At 42.4% G+C, this 18757-nt stretch overlaps 1 protein-coding gene across 4 annotated transcripts; it reads left to right on the top strand.

Annotated features, from left to right (window-relative positions):
- The first annotated feature begins 68 nt into the window (after positions 1 to 68).
- LOC110538050 (uncharacterized) lies at positions 69 to 18047 on the top strand. 4 transcript variants are annotated; one of them, XM_021624630.3, is made up of 3 exons: positions 113 to 647; positions 13612 to 15073; positions 15443 to 18047. In XM_021624630.3, the coding sequence occupies exons 1-2, from the start codon at positions 518 to 520 to the stop codon at positions 15033 to 15035; spliced, it is 1554 nt and encodes a 517-aa protein (XP_021480305.3). In that variant the 5' UTR covers positions 113 to 517; the 3' UTR covers positions 15036 to 15073; positions 15443 to 18047. The 4 variants fall into 4 exon arrangements, with proteins under 4 accessions (XP_021480289.3, XP_021480295.3, XP_021480305.3 ...); XM_021624614.3 differs by lacking the exons at positions 13612 to 15073; positions 15443 to 18047 and adding an exon at positions 3087 to 8818 and having other exon boundaries at positions 69 to 647; XM_021624620.3 differs by having other exon boundaries at positions 111 to 647; positions 13612 to 18047.
- The last annotated feature ends 710 nt before the right edge of the window (positions 18048 to 18757 follow it).

The raw sequence follows: 18757 nt of genomic DNA, 5'->3' as shown, positions 1-18757 counted from the left end.
AGAACTAACGGTTGGGTCTAGTGGCGCTTTCAAGACGGATGGGAACTTGGAAAAAAGAGGTTAAATCAGGACGTCAGTGGTCGGAAAGTCGGAGCTCTAGAAAGAGGCCCGAGTTCCCGTTTTGTAATTTCGAGTTGGATGACCGTTCAAAACCATTTTTCCCAACTCGTTTTTCTCCCGAGTTCCCATTTGTGTTTTTGAACGCGTCATGATTCGCTGATATTCTCGCGCCAGATCTGTGGCAAGGAAGTTGTCATTTGTCGTAATTTCCTAGGACGGAACCACTGCAACAACAGTGCGGAGGAGAAGAGTAAGAGGCGCTCCGAACAGCATTCGAGGCCTCCTATGTCATTGTTTACACCGTGAAAGGAGTTTTATTTTTGCATGCATTAGACAAGCCCCCCCTCTGAGAAAACTCAGGGGAATTTAAGTAATAGAAGCGGTAAACACTAACAACGAAGATCCAAGTTGCAGTGGCCTAGTAACAGCAAATCAAGCACCACGCTGGGTGTTAGCTATGGAGGATGTCTCCGCTGTAACGATCAAAGGCGAGGGAGGAGATGAACAGGAGTCGGAAGATGTCAGAGAACATTTAACCAAGACCGAGAACAGCGCCAGCAAGTCTGCCAAAGATGACAGTACCGATGGTAAGTCACCCCATCCTTTCACAATCATCTAAACATTGCTACATCATGCTCAAATCCATGTTTGCTAGTTAGCTAATTAACGTTAGCGAACTATTCTTACATGATTATAGTTAAGGTTGCAGTTATTGTTAGGTAGCCATTGACCAGATAAGTCAATTTGTCCCATTTGATCTTGTTCACATTTTTAGCTCGCAAAGTAGCTAACTAGTGGTGACTAAGAAGCTGTGCGTGTAGTCGGTGACGTTGCTAGCTAGCAAGGGTGAATTGTCGATTATCCGAGTGACATTAGTACCGTTATAGTTAAACGTCTACTCTACGGTTTCTTCAATGTTACGTGCAATCAAATAGGCTGTCATATTGTGATAAATAATACTGGGGCATATTTATTACGCCTATTCTGTTGCAAAACGTTCCTTGAGCTAAAGAAACGGGGACCTACCTCCATTTGTCCATTAGAAACTCGTTGTAGTTGCTAAATTAAACGTTTGGCTAATGATTAGGCCCCTGGACCAGCGTGATCACCTCCCCAATGTTTTGGAACTTCCCCGTAGGCCAGAGCCATCTAATTGGCCCCCACGATTACATTTTGGGTAGCTGCTGCCCAATAGGGAAGATACTGTATGTTGCAACTCAATACCGTTTTGCGTTGCTAATTGGGCTGCATGACGAGTCGATAAGCCGGCGACCAGTGCACCTGTGTTTAATGGACATGCCTGCCGACCTGATACCTGACCGTGATGCTCAGGAAGCGTCCTACTGGATATCATGGTCCTGTCGCCTGCGGTAGCTAACGCATGAAGAAACTGTACAATTTGTGTAAAACAGTGAAATGAGACTCATACTAATCCGCTGTTTTCAAAACAGAAGTACTCACGGTATGGTAGCTAAATCAATATACAGTAGTTGTGGTAAGAAATGGAAGGGAATAAACACTGCTCAATCAAAACCGCCTAACCTATTAGCAGAGTGCTTTCTACACACCCACTCCTTTACACACCCACTCCTTTCCACACGCCCACAACTTTCCTTTCTGCACACCCACTCGCCCATACTCCGGTCGCCATATTGAGCCTCATATATCCACCTTTCAATTGGAAGAGGGGACTATGGATAGGTCTGCTGCGTATGTACGTACTTTAGTCACACATGATTTTGTCTTAACTTGGGTGTATGATGCATCTTGCCATAGATCTGGCATTTACACAATTAAAATTATTGGCCCAAAGGGGGCACTATAGTAATCAACTGAAATTCCAAACTTTGAACAAGCATATGTCCTGTTTGAGCTTGAATTGTCACTAATTGGCCAAAGTGCTGCATCATTCATGGGGGGGTGACATGTTTAAGGCTTAAAAGGCTCTGTCATAGGCTAGTTATCATATAAGCAAAACAGAAGGTCTGACCTTATTTTCCCATGAGCTGAATATGTGAATCTTTGATAATTTGATTTGATATATTTGGGTGAGATTCTCCTATTTGAGACATGATGAAATGTTTGATATAGGTAACTTTATGGGGTCTCAATAGAGTAGACCTGAATTTGGCTCCATTCACCTCAAGGGAAATCATACGATACCAATTCTTTCTCTGTCCACAGGTCAGTAGTGAATAGGATAACTTGACTGATCTGAAAAGCGTGATGAACATTTAGGTTAAATCAAACTTTCCGAATACAGAAGTTAAGTTGAAATCATTTTTAAATTAGGCTGCTTCACACATTCATGTGTCTTTTTATAAAAATTACATTTCAAAAGTATATTATCCACAATGAGTTGACTCTCCATCGTTAGGGTGATATGCACTTTAGCAAAGATGTTTATAATTGTCAAGTAAAATGTCTGTCAAAATATACGTCCATCCAAACAAAAGCTGTATCCATTGCAACATTTTTATCTTGACGATAATATGTATCGTTGTAATAAAATATGCTTAAGTCTTGTTTCTTTTTGACAGTAATGGAATTTTGGATGATGTAAACCGTTTATAATCTTCTACATTTTTTTTAAAGACATTTTCTCCACTCCTGAGCTGCTGCAGGGAGGGGGGGGGGGGCGTTGCCTAGGCAACCCAAGACTTGATTACTACAACACCTTGCTTATTCAGCAAGGAGCAACAAAGTTTCATTACTTTGTGACTAGTCCATGTTACCGCAGAAATGGACTAAATGCCAGCTGTCCTGTCTTCAGTCAGCTGTTCTTTCCACACAAAAAATAATGGTTATAACGGTTATTTAAAATTTTCATGACTGTCTTCATCCATAATTGTTGGTTACACGATTATACGGTAATTGTGCAAGCCCTAATTGTACATGGATGCACATAGTCATTATCTGACATAAATATTCATTTGTGTTTGTTATTGTTTGGTTTTCTTTTCTCTTTTCTTTTCTTTGGCAACAGGAGTCGCCCTGACCTCCCATTTTCCCCTTTCTATTTTTAGGGGATGGGCTTTTCCGCTGTCTGGATTGTGGAGAAGCCTTTGGGGAGGAGGTGGCCTACCAGGAACATCAACATGAGCACATCCATGATGGCCCAATAGTCTGCCTGGACTCTGACTCCCAGTTGGATGGCTTGCTTGTTTCAGAGAGTGGGGGCCAACGGACACTATGTTGCGCTCTTTGTGGGCGCAAATTTGCAGACTCAAGGGGTTTTTACTCACACCAGGTCAAACACCGTAATGAAGCCCTTAAGCAGTCAACTCCTGTTTTGCAATCAACTCCTGTGGCCCAGTCAACAGCTGGGCCCCAGTCAACCCATGATCAGAGCTTGGGGGTGGCTAAGCAGTATGTCTATGAATGTGAAGACTGTGGGAAATCCTATACTTCGATGGGCTCTTTCATCAGTCATACACGCTCACACAAACAAGCTTCCAAATCAGTTTTCCATGAGCTGGCACACCTGAAAAAGAAGTCCTTTGAGTGTCAAACTTGTGGTCGCTGTTACTCCCGTTCATCAGCTCTTGATGCTCACCGCCGTTGTCATGAGGTCAAACTAATCCCAAAGTCCCGCAAAAGGGGTGCAGAGAAGCAACCACCTGCAGAGGAGCCTGCCATTGCAACAGAGGACAGCAACAAAGCTTCTGAACAGATAGATAAGGCACAGGAAAATCTGTTTGGGTGTTCATGTGGCAAAACATTTCGCGCCCAGTCTGGCCTGAAAACACACCAACGATTTAGCCACAATGAAAAATGTTCTCCTGAAAAGCTTAAGAGAAAACCCAAACAATTTGACTGCAGTGAGTGTGAGAAGACCTTCAGTTCTTATGCCGGCATGCTCTGCCATCAACGCTATCATATGAAACGAGGTGGTAGTGGTGGCAAAAGGTTTCCATGTGAGGAGTGTGGCAAGGTCTTCACAACGCTCACATTCTACTACAAGCACCAGCGTTTGGCTCATACTGAAGAGACTCCAGCAAAGTCTTTCCTTCATCAGGTTTGCCAGCTCCAGAAGAAAGCGTTTGAGTGTCAGGAGTGTGGGCTCCGATTTTCCAGGGCCTCGGCTCTCCAGTCCCATCGGCTTTGCCATAACGATGTTTTTGGACAGACTGAGAAAGAATCCCAGACACAAGCATCCCCACTACCTCAACATAAGCTATTACTAGATAACAAGACAGAAACTGAAACATTTGCTTTAGGGGCCATTGTCTACCCACAGGACACCTCTCAGACCCTTGTGACCGAGAGAGACCCCTGTTTCTGTGAAACTGATGGTGATGCAGAGGCTGATGGAACTGATGATGTCAATGTAGAGGTGATCAGTATAAGTGCCTCAGATGGCTCTGTAAGGGATGAAGAAGAGTCACTACAAGAACTCAACCCTGATCTTGAATTACTGTGTGAATCAGACCAGGAGGGAAAAGAGGAGATGGATGCTGTGTTGTGTCCAACGGAGTACATTTCTAGTACACTTAAGTCTAAACCAGAGATTGATCTGAAAATTGTACAAATTGACTTTCCGCCATTTGCAGGCGAAGGAGCTCGAACAGAGAAGGTTCAGGGACAAGAGCCACCTAAAAGATTTAACTGTCCTGAGTGTTACCGTTGGTTTACCAGTGTTGCATCTTTGCGCTCTCACAAACTGTGGCACAGAGTAGATGGCAAAAAACGATGGAATCCTGAAAATGATATTTTCAAGTGCGATGTGTGTGGGTTTGACACTACACATCGCAAAACGTACCACAATCACATGCGAAAACACGATGGCCGAAAACCCCACAAGAGTGTATTTTACCAGCTTGCCGGACTACAGAAGAATAGCTTCAAATGTGAGGTGTGTGGAAAGTGTTTCTCACGCATGTCTGCCCTACACTCTCATCAGCAACAGCATCCAAAAAGCAAAGCTCATCCATGTCCAGATTGTGAGAAGACTTACTCTAATGTCAGTGGTTTGTACAACCACCGCAAAAGCTGCCACGCTCCAACCCCCACCCAAGATGAAGTATCAGACACTAAAACTGAAGTGTTTAATCCAAAGAAGACTTTATTAGGCCCAACGGTTTATTGCGAGCGATGTGGGAAGGGCTTCTGGTCATTGGGTGCTTACGCTCACCACAAGCAGAATCAAGCTCAGTGTGCACATTTGAAGGAGAAGCATGAGCCAACAGTGTCTTCACATTCTGTCAATGGCCCTCCACATGTTCGTGGTAAAGTTGCCTGCCCTGTATGCGCAAAGAAATTTCGTCACCAAGGCATTATGAAATCTCATATGAGGAAGCACGAGAATGGGAATCATAGATGTGAGCTTTGTAGCAAGTCTTTTCGCATGTTCTCAAGCCTCCTCAGGCACCAGGTTGTACATAATGCTCAAATCCTCCCGCCTCCTATCAAGTCTTTTCAACATCAGGTAGAACAAGTGAAGAAGAACGCATACAGCTGCCCTGATTGTGGAAAACTGTTTTCACGGGCCAAGGCACTTAAATTCCACATGAAGAGCCATGGTTATGAGACCGACTACTCTGCCTCATCGCCTAGATCTGCTCTTGAGCTAGAGGGGCTGAAGTGTTCGACATGCCTTTACCATTTCAGCAACAAATCCTCATTGCATACTCACCGAAAACAGTGTGGCAAGATAAAGACTGTCAGTAAAAGCTACAAGGAGGATGTTGCCCAACATGACACAGTTCCTAAGGCGAAGAAGCTCAAATGTCCCACCTGCCCTTCTCTTTTCAACAATTTACTGTCATTGCAGTATCATCAAAAAGAATGTGGCAAGTCGAGGGCAATTGGAGGCTTGGATGCCAAAGTGAAAGGAGGTTTAGAGAAGGTGACAAAGTGCATTGTCAAAGACCTTGTGAAAACAACTCGGTCAAACAACTCTGGCACTGAGAAAATTACTAAATCTGTTACTGAGAAGGAATGTGGTGAACAAAAGGAGACCAGTGAGTCCCAAACCTTGAAAGCCGCCACAATCAACACAACTGATTTGAAATACAAATGTAAAGAGTGTGAGAGAAGCTTTGCTGTTGTAGGAGCACTGAATTTCCATAAAAGGATTCATGTTCTGGGTCACAAGTCTAAAGTAAAACCAAAGCTGAAATTTCAAGTGGCCGCAAACCCTGAAGAACCTAAGCAACCCAAAAAGGTAGAGCAAACAACTAAAGGCCAATTCTGTTGTCCAGAATGCGGAAGACGTTTTATCTCCAATGCAGCCCTTGGCACTCACAGACGATGGCACACAGATAAGAAGTTTGCTGGGTCACTGATAAAAGATGACAATACAAATTCTGTTGGGCACAAGTCAGTGGATGAGGGACCTTTTCAGTGCAACAAGTGTGGTAAGGGCTTCTTTTACCTGTGTGTTCTTCGCCGACACCAGTTGTATTATCCGCCATGTCAGACCAAAGCCGAACCAGAGCCCGCAGCTGACACCAGCATGGAAGGCAACCGCAATCCCTCACACGATGAATTTGCATGTCCAGAATGTAACACAACTTTCGTCAAGGGCTCACTTTTAGCAGCTCACTATGAAAGTGCGCATAACAAACCCATTGAGTCTGCAGATCTTCAGGGGGACCCGTCCATGACCGTGTCCATTGAAGAGGTCCCGGACCAGCCTGCCACGTCACACAGCAAGTCTGAAGTCATTCCATTAAAGAAGCCAAAGCTTAAATCAAATCTTCACCAGTGTCCTCATTGTGAAATGAGTTTCTTGAAGGTTCGAGGCTTGCGTGCCCACAAATGGCAGGCCCACTCCCAGGGCAAGAAGGTTAAGAGCAAGGGCACTTTGGCTGAGAGCAGGGACTCTGTTGCCATTAACACCTTGGCTACCAAGGAAAATGAACTGGTTAATGAGAGTAAGGACTTAGTTACAGAAAACAAAGGCACTGTTCTCAAAACCGAACACTATGTTACAAAGAGTAAGAATGCTGTGGGCAGAAGGAAGAAAAGTCGACCGGGTTTCAAATCCATCCCTTGCGTTGACTGTGGGAAGAGATACAGTTCTTCTGGGGCACTCTATAATCACAAGAAGATCTGTGGAGTGCTCAAGCAGGAAGTTAATCCAGGAATAGCAGAAGTAGTGGAAGAGGAACCCTCACCACCAACCCGTCTCTATGAGCAGACAATCAAATGCCTCTTCAAGTGTGACAAGTGTGGAAAAGCTTTCCCAACTGAAGAGCAACTAGGAACCCACAAGGACTTGGAAAAGAGCCGACCTCACTCTTGCGCCCTGTGCTGCCGTGGATATTGGACTGAGACTCAGTTGCAACAGCACTTGGCCTGGCACGACGAGGTCCGCCGACGACTACCAACAGAGCTTCGTTACAGACTCAGTGCTTCTGTAAGCACAGGGCCCGCTAAACTCAATGTCCCTCTGCCTGATTTGAAGGCGAAGTCATCCCTCAAGCCACTACCTACACCCCCCCCCCGGCCACAGAATAGCCACAAGTGCCAGCACTGTGGAAAAGCGTTTCTATCTCCAGGTGCTCTGCATAAACACGAGGCTCAACACGACAGCGATGGCTCCTACCGTTGCTCCCTTTGTCCCCGGACCTTCAGTGAGATTCGGGACCTCATTGACCATCACCAGGAATGTATGGGTGATGACAAAGGGCAGAGAGATCCCTACACTGCTGTCTCCTCAAGAGACACCGATGGCCTTACTTGCATTGAATGTGGAATGCGTTTCAGTCGAGAGTTGGAGTTGCACCAGCACTACATTGAACATGCTCGTGGAGCATATTAGATTAACGATGGAACTAATACAAGTCAGGAGATATTAGAAGTGAAATTTGACTTTTTCATGCACTTATGCACCTCTTTCTACTAAACTTAAATTTCCAAGGTGGACATTTTTTTTCTCCAGGGTATTTTCAAGCACTAAGTGTCTAAGAGACTTGCTAAATTTGACTATTCTAATTTGACTATTCTAATTATATCTATAGAATGCTGTTAACATTATTTCAAATAGATCCACTAAGTGCTTCTTTAGCTCTTGACACCATTATTTTATCTTTCTCAGGCTTTATTTCACACTGGACCTGTACATAAATGTAAAATTGTCTAAACTCCTTTTATCAGTTCCCCTGATTTGAAATGTGTCCTCTTGGTGTAGAAATGTGTAGTTATAGAGAAAGAGAAAGTTCGCTAATGTTTCTCCATGCCTAGAAATGATTACATCCTGTACAGTACAGCGATTTGTCTGTCAAGGTAGGCACTAATTTAAGTTTGTTTTGCTTGACTTACCCACTTTCAGTAACATGCACTTGACTTTCTTTTGAGAAATTAATCAAGTTCTGGCTTTAACCTGTCTATATAAGATGGATGTTTATAGTATTATTAGTACCTATTTTTGTCTGTTTTATTTTGCAAAATATTACCACACTAACTTTGTATCATTAATAATTAGCAAATTGAATGTTTTCCTGGATTTCACTACCAAAGTTCCCAAATACTAACAGTTGATTGTTACTTTTCTTTTACTTTCCTGTGTTGTGTAAACATTTATCTATCGTAATGAGTTTGATTTAACAAACGGATTTAGCATTCGTTCATGGAGTTATATTCCTTGTTGATTTAAATGAAACCTTCAAGTTTTTAGACTATTGCTAATCTTTTGAAGTCATTACCTTTATGATAACTCATTTCAATGTCACCTTTTCCCTGTACCTTTAAACTACTACTGGTGTCTTATTAATGCAGACATGAAGAGTTTTAGTAAATGGTTAAAACTGTAGTTAAGTTTCCTGTGTGGTTCATTGTGTTGACTGAGTTACTGGTGTTAATGGACCTTGAAAGCTTAACTCAATAGATTCTAGTGGGTTTTCAGTCATGACGCGTCATGTTTACCGTTGATTGGAAATGGTTGAGAAACATCTACATTATAGATGTTAAAACTTAAAGCTGCAATATGAATAGTGCATTCTGAAAATATTCAGGCCCCTTGTTCCACATTGTGTTACTTTAGAGCCTTATTCTAAAATGTATTAAATCGTTTTTCCCCTCAAAAATTAGCATAATAATAATGCTAATTTATAAAAAATAAAATAAAAATGATATCACATTTACGTATTCAGACCCTTTACTCAGTACTTTGGTGAAGCACCTTTTGGCAGCGATTATAACCTCAAGGCTTCTTGGGTATGACACTACAAGCTTGGCACACCTCTATTTGGGGAGTTTCCCCCATTCTCTGCAGATCCTCTCAAGCTCTCAGGTTGGATGGGGAGCGTCACTGCACAGCTATTTTTAGGTCTCTCCAGAGATGTTCAAGTCCGGGCTCTCAAGAACATTCAGAGACTTGTCCCGAAGCCACTCCTGCATTGTCTTGGCTTTATGCTTAGGGTTGTTGTCCTGTTGGAAGATGAACCTTTGCCCCAGTCTGATGTCTGGAGCAGGTTTTCAACAATGATCTCTGTATTTTTCTTTGTTCATCTTTCCCTTGATCCTGACTATTCTCTCAGTCCCTGCCGCTGAAAAACATCCCCACAGCATGATGCTGCCACCACCATGTTTCACCGTAGGCATGGTGCCAGGTTTCCTCCAGACGTGTTGCTTGGCATTCAGGTCAAAAAGTTCTATCTTGGTTTCATCAGACCAGAGAATCTTGTTTCTCATGGACCGAGTCCTTTAGGTGCCTTTTGGCAAACTCCAAGCAGGCTGTCATGTGCCTTTTTGCTAAGGCGTGGCTTCCATCTGGCCTCTACCATAAAGGCCTGATTGGTGGAGGGCTGCAGAGATGGTTGTCCTGGAAGATTCTCCCATCTCCATAGAAGAACTCTAGAGCTCTGTCAGTGACAATCGGGTTCTTGGTGACCTCCCTGACCAAGGCCCTCCTTTCTTTTTCTTTTTGTACCCTTCCCCAGATCAGTGCCTCAACACAATCTTGTCTCGGAGCTCTACGAAAAATTCCTTCGACCTCTACCTGTTTTTTGCTCTGACATGCATTGTCAACTGTGGGACCTTACATAGACAGGCTTGTGTGTGTGCCTTTCCAAATTATGTCCAATCAATTGAATTTACCACAGGTGGCCTCAAGGATGATCAATGGAAACAGGATGCCCCTGAGCTCAATTTCAAGTCTCATAGCAAAGGGTCTGAATACTTATGTAAATAAGGTATCTGTTTTAAAAAAATATATATATATATATTTCTAAAAACCTGTTTTCACTTTGTCATTATGGGGTATTTTGTGTGTGTGGACTTTAATTAAGTCAATTTTAGAATAAGGTTGTAATGTAACAAGTGGAAAAAGGGAAGGGGGTCTGAATACTTTCCGAATGCACTAACTCTTTGGACGACCTGACCAAATTTACAAATGTGTGTTATAGAATTGAATTATAGAAAAGCACATCTAAGAAGCGGTAGATATGTTTGTGTGCTATTTCTATGCTTCCCGTTCTTAAGTTTTTAGTTTTTGTCTTTTACTTTCAGTTTTGTACACCAGCTGAAAATAGTGTTTTTGGTTATGGCAAAGATATTTCACAGCAGTTTAGATGTTACAATGATTCTCTACACTAAATTTGCTTGTTTTGTCACAAACTGAAATTAGTTGAACTAGTTTAGAAACCAGGAAATGGCAGGGGGATTTCTGCATAGTGCACTTTCAAATGATAACTTATGCAGTATTAGGTACACTTCTTTATACAGTTACAAAAGTAAAGACAGTCATTTGTTTGGGGGGGTAATCCTGAATGAATCATGAGTAATGAGCGAGGAAGCTAGACTCGCATATCACCCGGCTATGATTGGGAGTCCCATAGGGCGGTGCACAATTGTCCCAGCATCGTCTGGGTTTGGCCGGGGTAGGCCGTCATTGTAAATAAGAATTTGTTTTTAACTGACTTTCCAAGTTAAATCAAGGTTAAATAAAAAAACGTAATACCCCCAAGACATGCTAACCTCTCACCATTACAGTAACGGGAGGTTAGAATATTTTGGGTGGTATGATATTTGTGTGTCTAACTTTCTCACGCATCTTTATTCACAATTCATTCAGGATTATCTGTAATCATGGAAGAATCCACGTTAATGTAGAAGTGTTTTAGAAACATATTCTTATTTACAGTAAAAGTGAATCCAAAATGACACTACATTATTTATCATTTAATTTCTATTGAGCACAAAATAATCTGAAACACAACCAAAACAAACAGCAAACGTATCCAACAAGTTTGTAGAGTCACAAACTTGATGTAGTCATTGCGTGAAAGGGAATATGGGACCAACTACTACCAGTTAAGTTTAGACACCTACTCATTCAAGGGTTTTTCTTTATTTAGACTTTTCTACATTGTAGAATAATGGGGAAGACATCAAAACTATGAAATAACACATGGAATCTTTAACTAAGCAAAAAACTGTTAAACTACATCAAATTGTATTGGTCACATACACATATATTTAGCAGATGTTATTGCCGGTGTAGCGAAATGCTTGTGGACACATGCTCGTAGAACATCTCATTCCAAAATCATGGGTGTTAATATGGGGTTGGTGCCCCCTCCCCTACTTTGCTGCTATAACAGCCTCTACTCTTCTGGGAAGGATTTTCACTAGATGTTGGGACATGCTTCCATTCAGCCACGAGCATTAGTGAGGTCAGGCACTAATTTTGGGCGATTAAGCCTGGCATGCAGTCCACGTTCCAATTCATCCCAAAGGTGTTCAATGGGGTTGAGGTCAAGGCTCTGCAGGCCAGGCAAGTTCTTCCACACCGATCTCAACACTATTTATTTATGTGTAGACCTCGCTTTGTGCACAGGGGAATTGTCATGCTGAAACAGGAAAGGGCCCCCAAACTGTTGCAACAAAGTTGGAAGCACAGAATTGTCTAGAATGTCATTGTGTGCTGTAGCGTTGATTTCCCTTCACTGGAACCAAGGGGCCTAGCCCAAACCATAAAAAACAACCCAGATCATTCTTCCTCCTCCACCAAACTTTACAGTTTACACTTTGCATTGCCGCACGTAGCAATCGCCTGGCATCTACCAAACCCAGATTTGTCTGTCGGACTGCCAGATGGTGAAGCGTGATTCATCACTCCAGAGAACTTGTTTCCACTGCTCCAGAGTCCAATGGAGGCAAGCTTTACACCACTCCAGCCGACGCTTGGCATTGCGTGTGGTGATCTTAGGCTTGTGTGCGGCTGCTCGGCCATGGAAACCCATTTCATGACGCTCCTGGCGAACAGTTCTTGTGCTGACGTTGCTTTTAGAGGCAGTTTGGAACTCGGTAGTGAGTTTTGCAACCGACGAATGACAATTTTTACGCGCTTCAGCACTCTGTGGTTCCCTTCTGTGATTTTGTGTGGCCTATCACTTCGCAGCTGAGGTGTTGTGGCTCCGAGATGTTGCCACTTCACAATAACAGCACTTAGTTGACCAGGGCAGAAATTTGACGAACTGACCTGTTGGAAAGATGGCATCCTATGACGGTGCCATGTTGAAAGTCATTGAGCTATTCTGTAAGGCCATTCTACTGCCAATGTTTGTCTACTCTATGGAGATTGCATGGCTGTGTGCTCAATTGTATACACCTGTCAAACTGGTGTGGCTGAAATAGCCAAATCCACTCATTTGAAAAGGTGTCTACAAACTTTTTTATATGTAGTGTATCATTTCAAGTCCAAAGTGCTGGAGTGGAGAGCCAAAACAACGCGTCACACTCCCAATACTTTTGTAGCTCACTCTATATGTTGGGGGTGTAAGTGGTGTGTGTTTGTATTATGTGATCAGTCTTGCAGTGTATTCTAATTAAGTATGTATCCAATCATGTTAGTTATTAATGAGCCTAAATCTATAATATTTTGAGGTGACAAGGAGTGTGATTGAGCGTATTGATCCTAGCAGTGGAGAGAACAACTACATACCTGTAGTTGCACATATTGCACTTCAAGTTGCAATATGTAACTTTTTGGGGAGACCTGACCGAAATCACATAGAAATGTGAGTTAAAGAGCTGTCATTCTCATTGAAAGCAAGTCTAAGAGGCGGTAGATATTTTCTGTGTGCTATTTCTATGCTTGCCGTTCTTAAGCTTTGTTTTTGTGTCTTACTTTGGGTTTTGTACACCAGCTTCAAACAGATGTATACCAGCTTCAAACAGATGAAAATGCTATACTTTTGGTGCTTGAAAAGGTATTTCACAGTTGTTTAGATGTTAGTGATTCTATACACAATACATTGCTTATTTTGCCACAAACTGAAATTAGGCAAACTATTAGAATTTTAGCAACCAGGAAATTGCAGAGCGATTTCTGCATGTTGCACCTTTTTAAAACACTATAGTTGTGCTGTGCCTATTCTAAAATGTGTCAACAGGTGTAAACATCTTGGTTGTGAAAAATATGCCCCTTCATCCTAAATTCCACTGCGATGCTGCTGATAGTTTGGCAATTCAATCTGAGATAGTTTATCTTCACAAAAGGATTTAAACCAGTTCAAATAAATTGTTGAAAGTTTAGCAAACTTACAGGCATGTCATGGTACTATATTGTCCTAATTTATGCTCCCTTTCTCTCCTCCACAGTGAAACTAGCCAGCATGAGGTGTCAGGACTGTGGGCAGCAGTTCACTCGCTGGGAGGCCTTCAAGACTCACCTGCGTAAGCATGTTCTGGAGGAGGCGATGGCGGAAGAGGAGGAACGAAGGCAGGGCATTAAGAGAGCCCTGGAGACGAACGGGAGCAATGGCAATGTGGAGTCGGCAGCACCTGAGAAAAAGCAGAAAAATGATGACCATGGTGATTACAAAGAGAACAGTGATGTAGACGTGGAAGGTGATGAAGAAGACGATGAAGAGTTCTTCGACAGTTCCTGGCAGGTCAGACCATCGGAGATCGTCACAGTTCGCCCGCGCGTTGCCATGCTGTCTGAGGAGGAGAAGCCAGTCTTCAGCAGCTCCCACAGGGTCTATGCATGCTCCATCTGTGGGAAGGTCTACTCCTACCTCGAGTCGTTTAGAAATCATCAGAAGACGCATGAAAAAGAAGAAAAAAAACAACCCACAGAGAACAAGTGCCCGGACTGTGGGAAGATCTTTGCTCGCCCGTCCCTTCTGGTGACTCACTTGAAAGTGCACAGGCCTCCCGTGCCGATGGAACCCTCCACTCTGAAGTGTGATCAGTGTGTAAAGAACTTCAATTCCCTGCAGACGTATTTGATCCACATGGACCTGCACAAGCAGAAGCCCTTCTGGTGCCTGGCCTGTGCTAAGGGCTTTAGGGATGAGCTCTCTCTGGACAAACACCTGCAGGGCCACAACCTGAGGCGCCACAAGTGTGACCTCTGTGAAAAGTCTTTCCGCGTTCCCGCTGAGCTCCGCTACCACTACAATACTCACACCGGCGCCAAGCCCTACAAATGCACGCTCTGCAAGAAGAACTTCTCTCAGCTGGGCAACCTCATCACGCATCGGAAGAAGCACGTAGGGGTCTACGTCGGGGCCAGCAAGACCCCACTGGGACCCAGGAACCACCTGTTTGCTGGGAGGAGAAGGGTGACTGAGATGAAGAGGCTGCTGTTCACAGGGATGGGTAGCACAGACGAGGCAGAGGTGATAGATATGCTTCAGGAACATCAAGAGGAGGAGGAGGAAGAAGAAGAGGATATTGATTTGGGTGAGGAGGAATCTGGATCAGAAGAGTCGGGGTCTGAGTCTAGTTCTGAAGACTCTGGCGCTGAGGAGTCATCGTCGGGTTCGGGATTGTCTAAATCAGATTCATCAGACTCTTCTGGATCTGATTCCTCTGATGACTCTGATTCCTCTGGATCGGGAGTGGAGGAGGAGGAGCAAGAGGGGAAAGAAGAGACCGTATTAGAAGCACATGTGGCGGTGCAACAGAAAAGACCTAAAGAATGGGAGTGTTTTGAATGTGGTGAAGGGTTTGATCAAGAGTCAGCGTTGCACCTGCACTATATGAAACACGCCAGTGGGGAGCTGCCAGTACAATGACGGCCCAGTACATGGTGAGGTTAGCTGTGAAATGATTGGTGAGTTGGGCACTGTTCAATGTGTTTCTACTACTTCAGAGTTGAGTCACCGCTGATCCCTTGAATCAATTGAAGAACACTGAAGACAATTCCTAATGATTCCTCTCCCAATATTTTGAAGTAAACTTGGGTGTTTCATTTGTCAGTCAAAAGTTTTGGCATCTACCCATTCCAAGGTTTTTATTTTTACTATTTTCTACATTGTAGAATAATTGTGAAGACATCAAAACTATGAAAAACACATGGAATCATGTAGTAATCAAAAAAGTGTTAAACCAATCAAAATATATTTTATATTTGAGATTATTCAAAATAGCCACCCTTTGCCTTGATGACAGCTTTGTGCACTCTTGTTTTTCTCTCAACCAGCTTCACCTGGAATGCTTTTCCAACAGTCCTGGAGTTCCCACATATGCTGAGCACTTGTTGGCTGCTTTTCCTTCACTCCGCAGTCTAACAAAACATCTCGATTGTTTTGAGGTTGGGTGATTGTGGTCAGGTCATCTGATGTAGCACTCCATCACTCTCCTTCTTGGTCAGCCTGGAGATGTTGGGTCATTGTCCTGTTGAAAAACATATGATAGTCCCACTAAACACAAACCAGATTGGATGGCGTATCGCTGCAGAATGCTGTGGTAGCCATGCTGGTTAAGTGTGCCTTGGATTCTAAATAAATCACTGACCGTGTCACCAGCAAAGCACCATCACAACACCTCCTCCATGCTTCACAGTGGGAACCACACATGCGGAGATCATCCGTTCTAGAGGTCGACCGATTACGATTCTTCAACGCCGATACCGATTATTGGAGGACCAAAAAAGTCGATACCGATTAATCAGTCGATTTAAAAAATATATATAAGATAAAATAAAAAAAATATTTGTAATAATGACAATTACAACAATACTGAATGAACACTTATTTTAACTTAATATAATACATCAATAAAATAAATGTAGCCTCAAGTAAATAATGAAACATGTTCAATTTGGTTTAAATAATGCAAAAACAAAGTGTTGGAGAAGAAAGTAAAAGTGCAATATGTGCTATGTAAGAAAGCTAACGTTTCAGTTCTTTGCTCAGAACATGAGAACATATGAAAGCTGGTGGTTCCTTTTAACATGAGTCTTCAATATTCCCAGGTATGAAGTTTTAGGTTGTAGCTTTTTATAGGAATTATAGGACTATTTCCCTCTATACCATTTATATTTCATTAACCTTTGACTATTGGATGTTCTTATAGGCACTTTAGTATTGCCAGTGTAACAGTATAGCTTCCGTCCCTCTCCTCGCTCCTCCCTGGGCTCGAACCAGCAACACAACGACAACAGCCACCATCGAAGCAGCGTTACCCATGCAGAGCAAGGGGAACAACTACTAGAAGGCTCAGAGCGAGTGACGTTTGAAACGCTAATAGCGTGCGCTAACTAGCCAGCCATTTCACTTCGGTCACACCAGCCTCATCTTGGGAGTTGATAGGCTTGAAGTCATAAACAGCGCAATGCTTGACGCACAACAAAGTGCTGCTGGCAAAACGCATGAAAGTGCTGTTTGAAGGAATGTTTACGCGCCTGCTTCTGCCTACCACTGCTCAATCAGATACTTAGATACTTGTATGCTCAGTCAGATTATATGCAACGCAGGACATAATATCTAGTAATATCAACCATGTGTAGTTAACTAGTGATTATGATTTATTGATTGTTTTTTATAAGATAAGTTTAATGCTAGCTAGCAACTTACCTTGGCTTACTGCATTCGCGTAACAGGCTAGTCTCCTTGTGGAGTGCAACGAGAGAGAAGCAGGTCGTTATTGCGTTGGACTAGTTAACTGTAAGGTTGCAAGATTGGATCCCCTGAACTGACAAGGTGAAAATCTGTCGTTCTGCCCTTGAACAAGGCAGTTAACCCACCGTTCCTAGGCCGTCATTGAAAATAAGAATGTGTTCTTAACTGACTTGCCTAGTTAAATAAAGGTATAACAAACAAAATCGGCGCCAAAAAATACCGATTTCCGATTGTTATGAAAACTTGATATCGGCCCTAATCGGTTAATCGGCCATTCCGATTAATCAGTCAACCTCTAATCCGTTCACCTACTCTGCATCTCACAAAGACATGGCGGTTGCAACCAAAAATCTCAAATTTGGACTAATCAGACCCAAGGACAGATTTCCACCTGTCTAATGTCCATTGCTTGTGTTTCTTGGCCCAAGCAAGTCTCTAATTCTTATTAGAGTCAATTTCAATCATAGAGCTTGATGGTTTTTGCGACTGCACTTTTTCCGTATTGACCGACATTCATGTCTAAAAGTAATGATGGACTGTACTTTGTCATTGCTTATTTGAGTTGTTCTTGCCATAATATGGACTTGGTCTTTTACCAAATAGGGCTATCTTCTGTGTACCACCCCTAACTTGTCACAACACAACTGATTTGGCTCAAATGCCTTAAGGAAAGAAATTCCACAAATTAACTTAACAAGGCACACCTGTTAATTGAAATGCATTCCAGGTGACTACCTCATGAAGCTGGTTGAGAGAATGCCAAGAGTGTGCAAAGCTGTCATCAAGGCAAAGGGTGGCTACTTTGAAGAATCTCTTGAAATATATTTTGATTTGTTTAACACCTTTTTTGGGGGTTACTACATGATTCCATATGTTATTTCATAGTTTTGAGGTCTTCGCTATTATTCTAAGTTTTTTTTTTAAATGAGGATGTGTAAACGTTTGCCTGGTACTGTATATCCAGCCTACTGTAGTAGTTGCTGTGATTCCATTAACATGTAATCTAGTATGTACCAGGAATTTTTCTTCGATACAACCATATCACTCTCTCTTCTGTCAGTCTGATAACCTATTCAGCTGCATGTTTTTTTTTAAATGCTTTGCATATGATTTTTTGGTTGTCTGGATTAAATTTCTGTTTTTGTAATAGAATTGTGGTAATAAATTAAATGCATTTTGAGTCCACTCTTTGTATGTGCACTTTACATATATGAGATTTTACATCACAATTATCTTCTCACTATAGTCTAGATTCAGATTGTAATGACTGTATGCCATAAGTATTTCAGCCATTTTAGGCTCCAACCCTGCATTTGTGTGTGCACAATAAGGCACGTTTTCTGCTCTGTGTGGCGCAAAGGGCGACATCTACTGGCCTATGAGCATTTCTCCAGTCACTGGATGACTCCAGTCTATTCTTGGTTTTGAGGAACCTGTCTGTTAAGTAATGTTTGATTGCTGGTTGATGCTAAGTTTTCATCTTATTTATTTTACAATATGAATATTGCTATAGCAATCAAACATACATTTATCACCAAGTATGTTGTCATGCTTTATAAGCTCACTAAATCATAGCTGATTAAACTCAACTCCATGGTGAAGGAAGTGTCTGATGAACTCCAATGGAGTTGAGCAGAGACAAGCTTTGTGGAATTCAGCTCCAACGACATCAGTGGTCACCAACCTTTTCTGAGTCAATATCTCTGGGTCCAAAAGCAAGCAGAGATCTACCGCTCAGATTTGATTTTTTAAACATGACTTAAAAAAACAAACTTATGCAACATTAACCTATTAAATACAGTTCTGTAGCAATGAGGTTTGTGCAGTAGGCTGTATATTTCAAAATTGTAATTATATGATCACACTGGTAATAGATAATGTGTTGTATTACTTTA

Source organism: Oncorhynchus mykiss, chromosome 2 (genome assembly GCF_057628025.1).
Source record: "Oncorhynchus mykiss isolate SJ-2025 chromosome 2, ASM5762802v1, whole genome shotgun sequence".
Classification (NCBI taxonomy): domain Eukaryota; kingdom Metazoa; phylum Chordata; class Actinopteri; order Salmoniformes; family Salmonidae; genus Oncorhynchus; species Oncorhynchus mykiss.
This window is presented reverse-complemented; position numbering and strand designations above follow the sequence as displayed.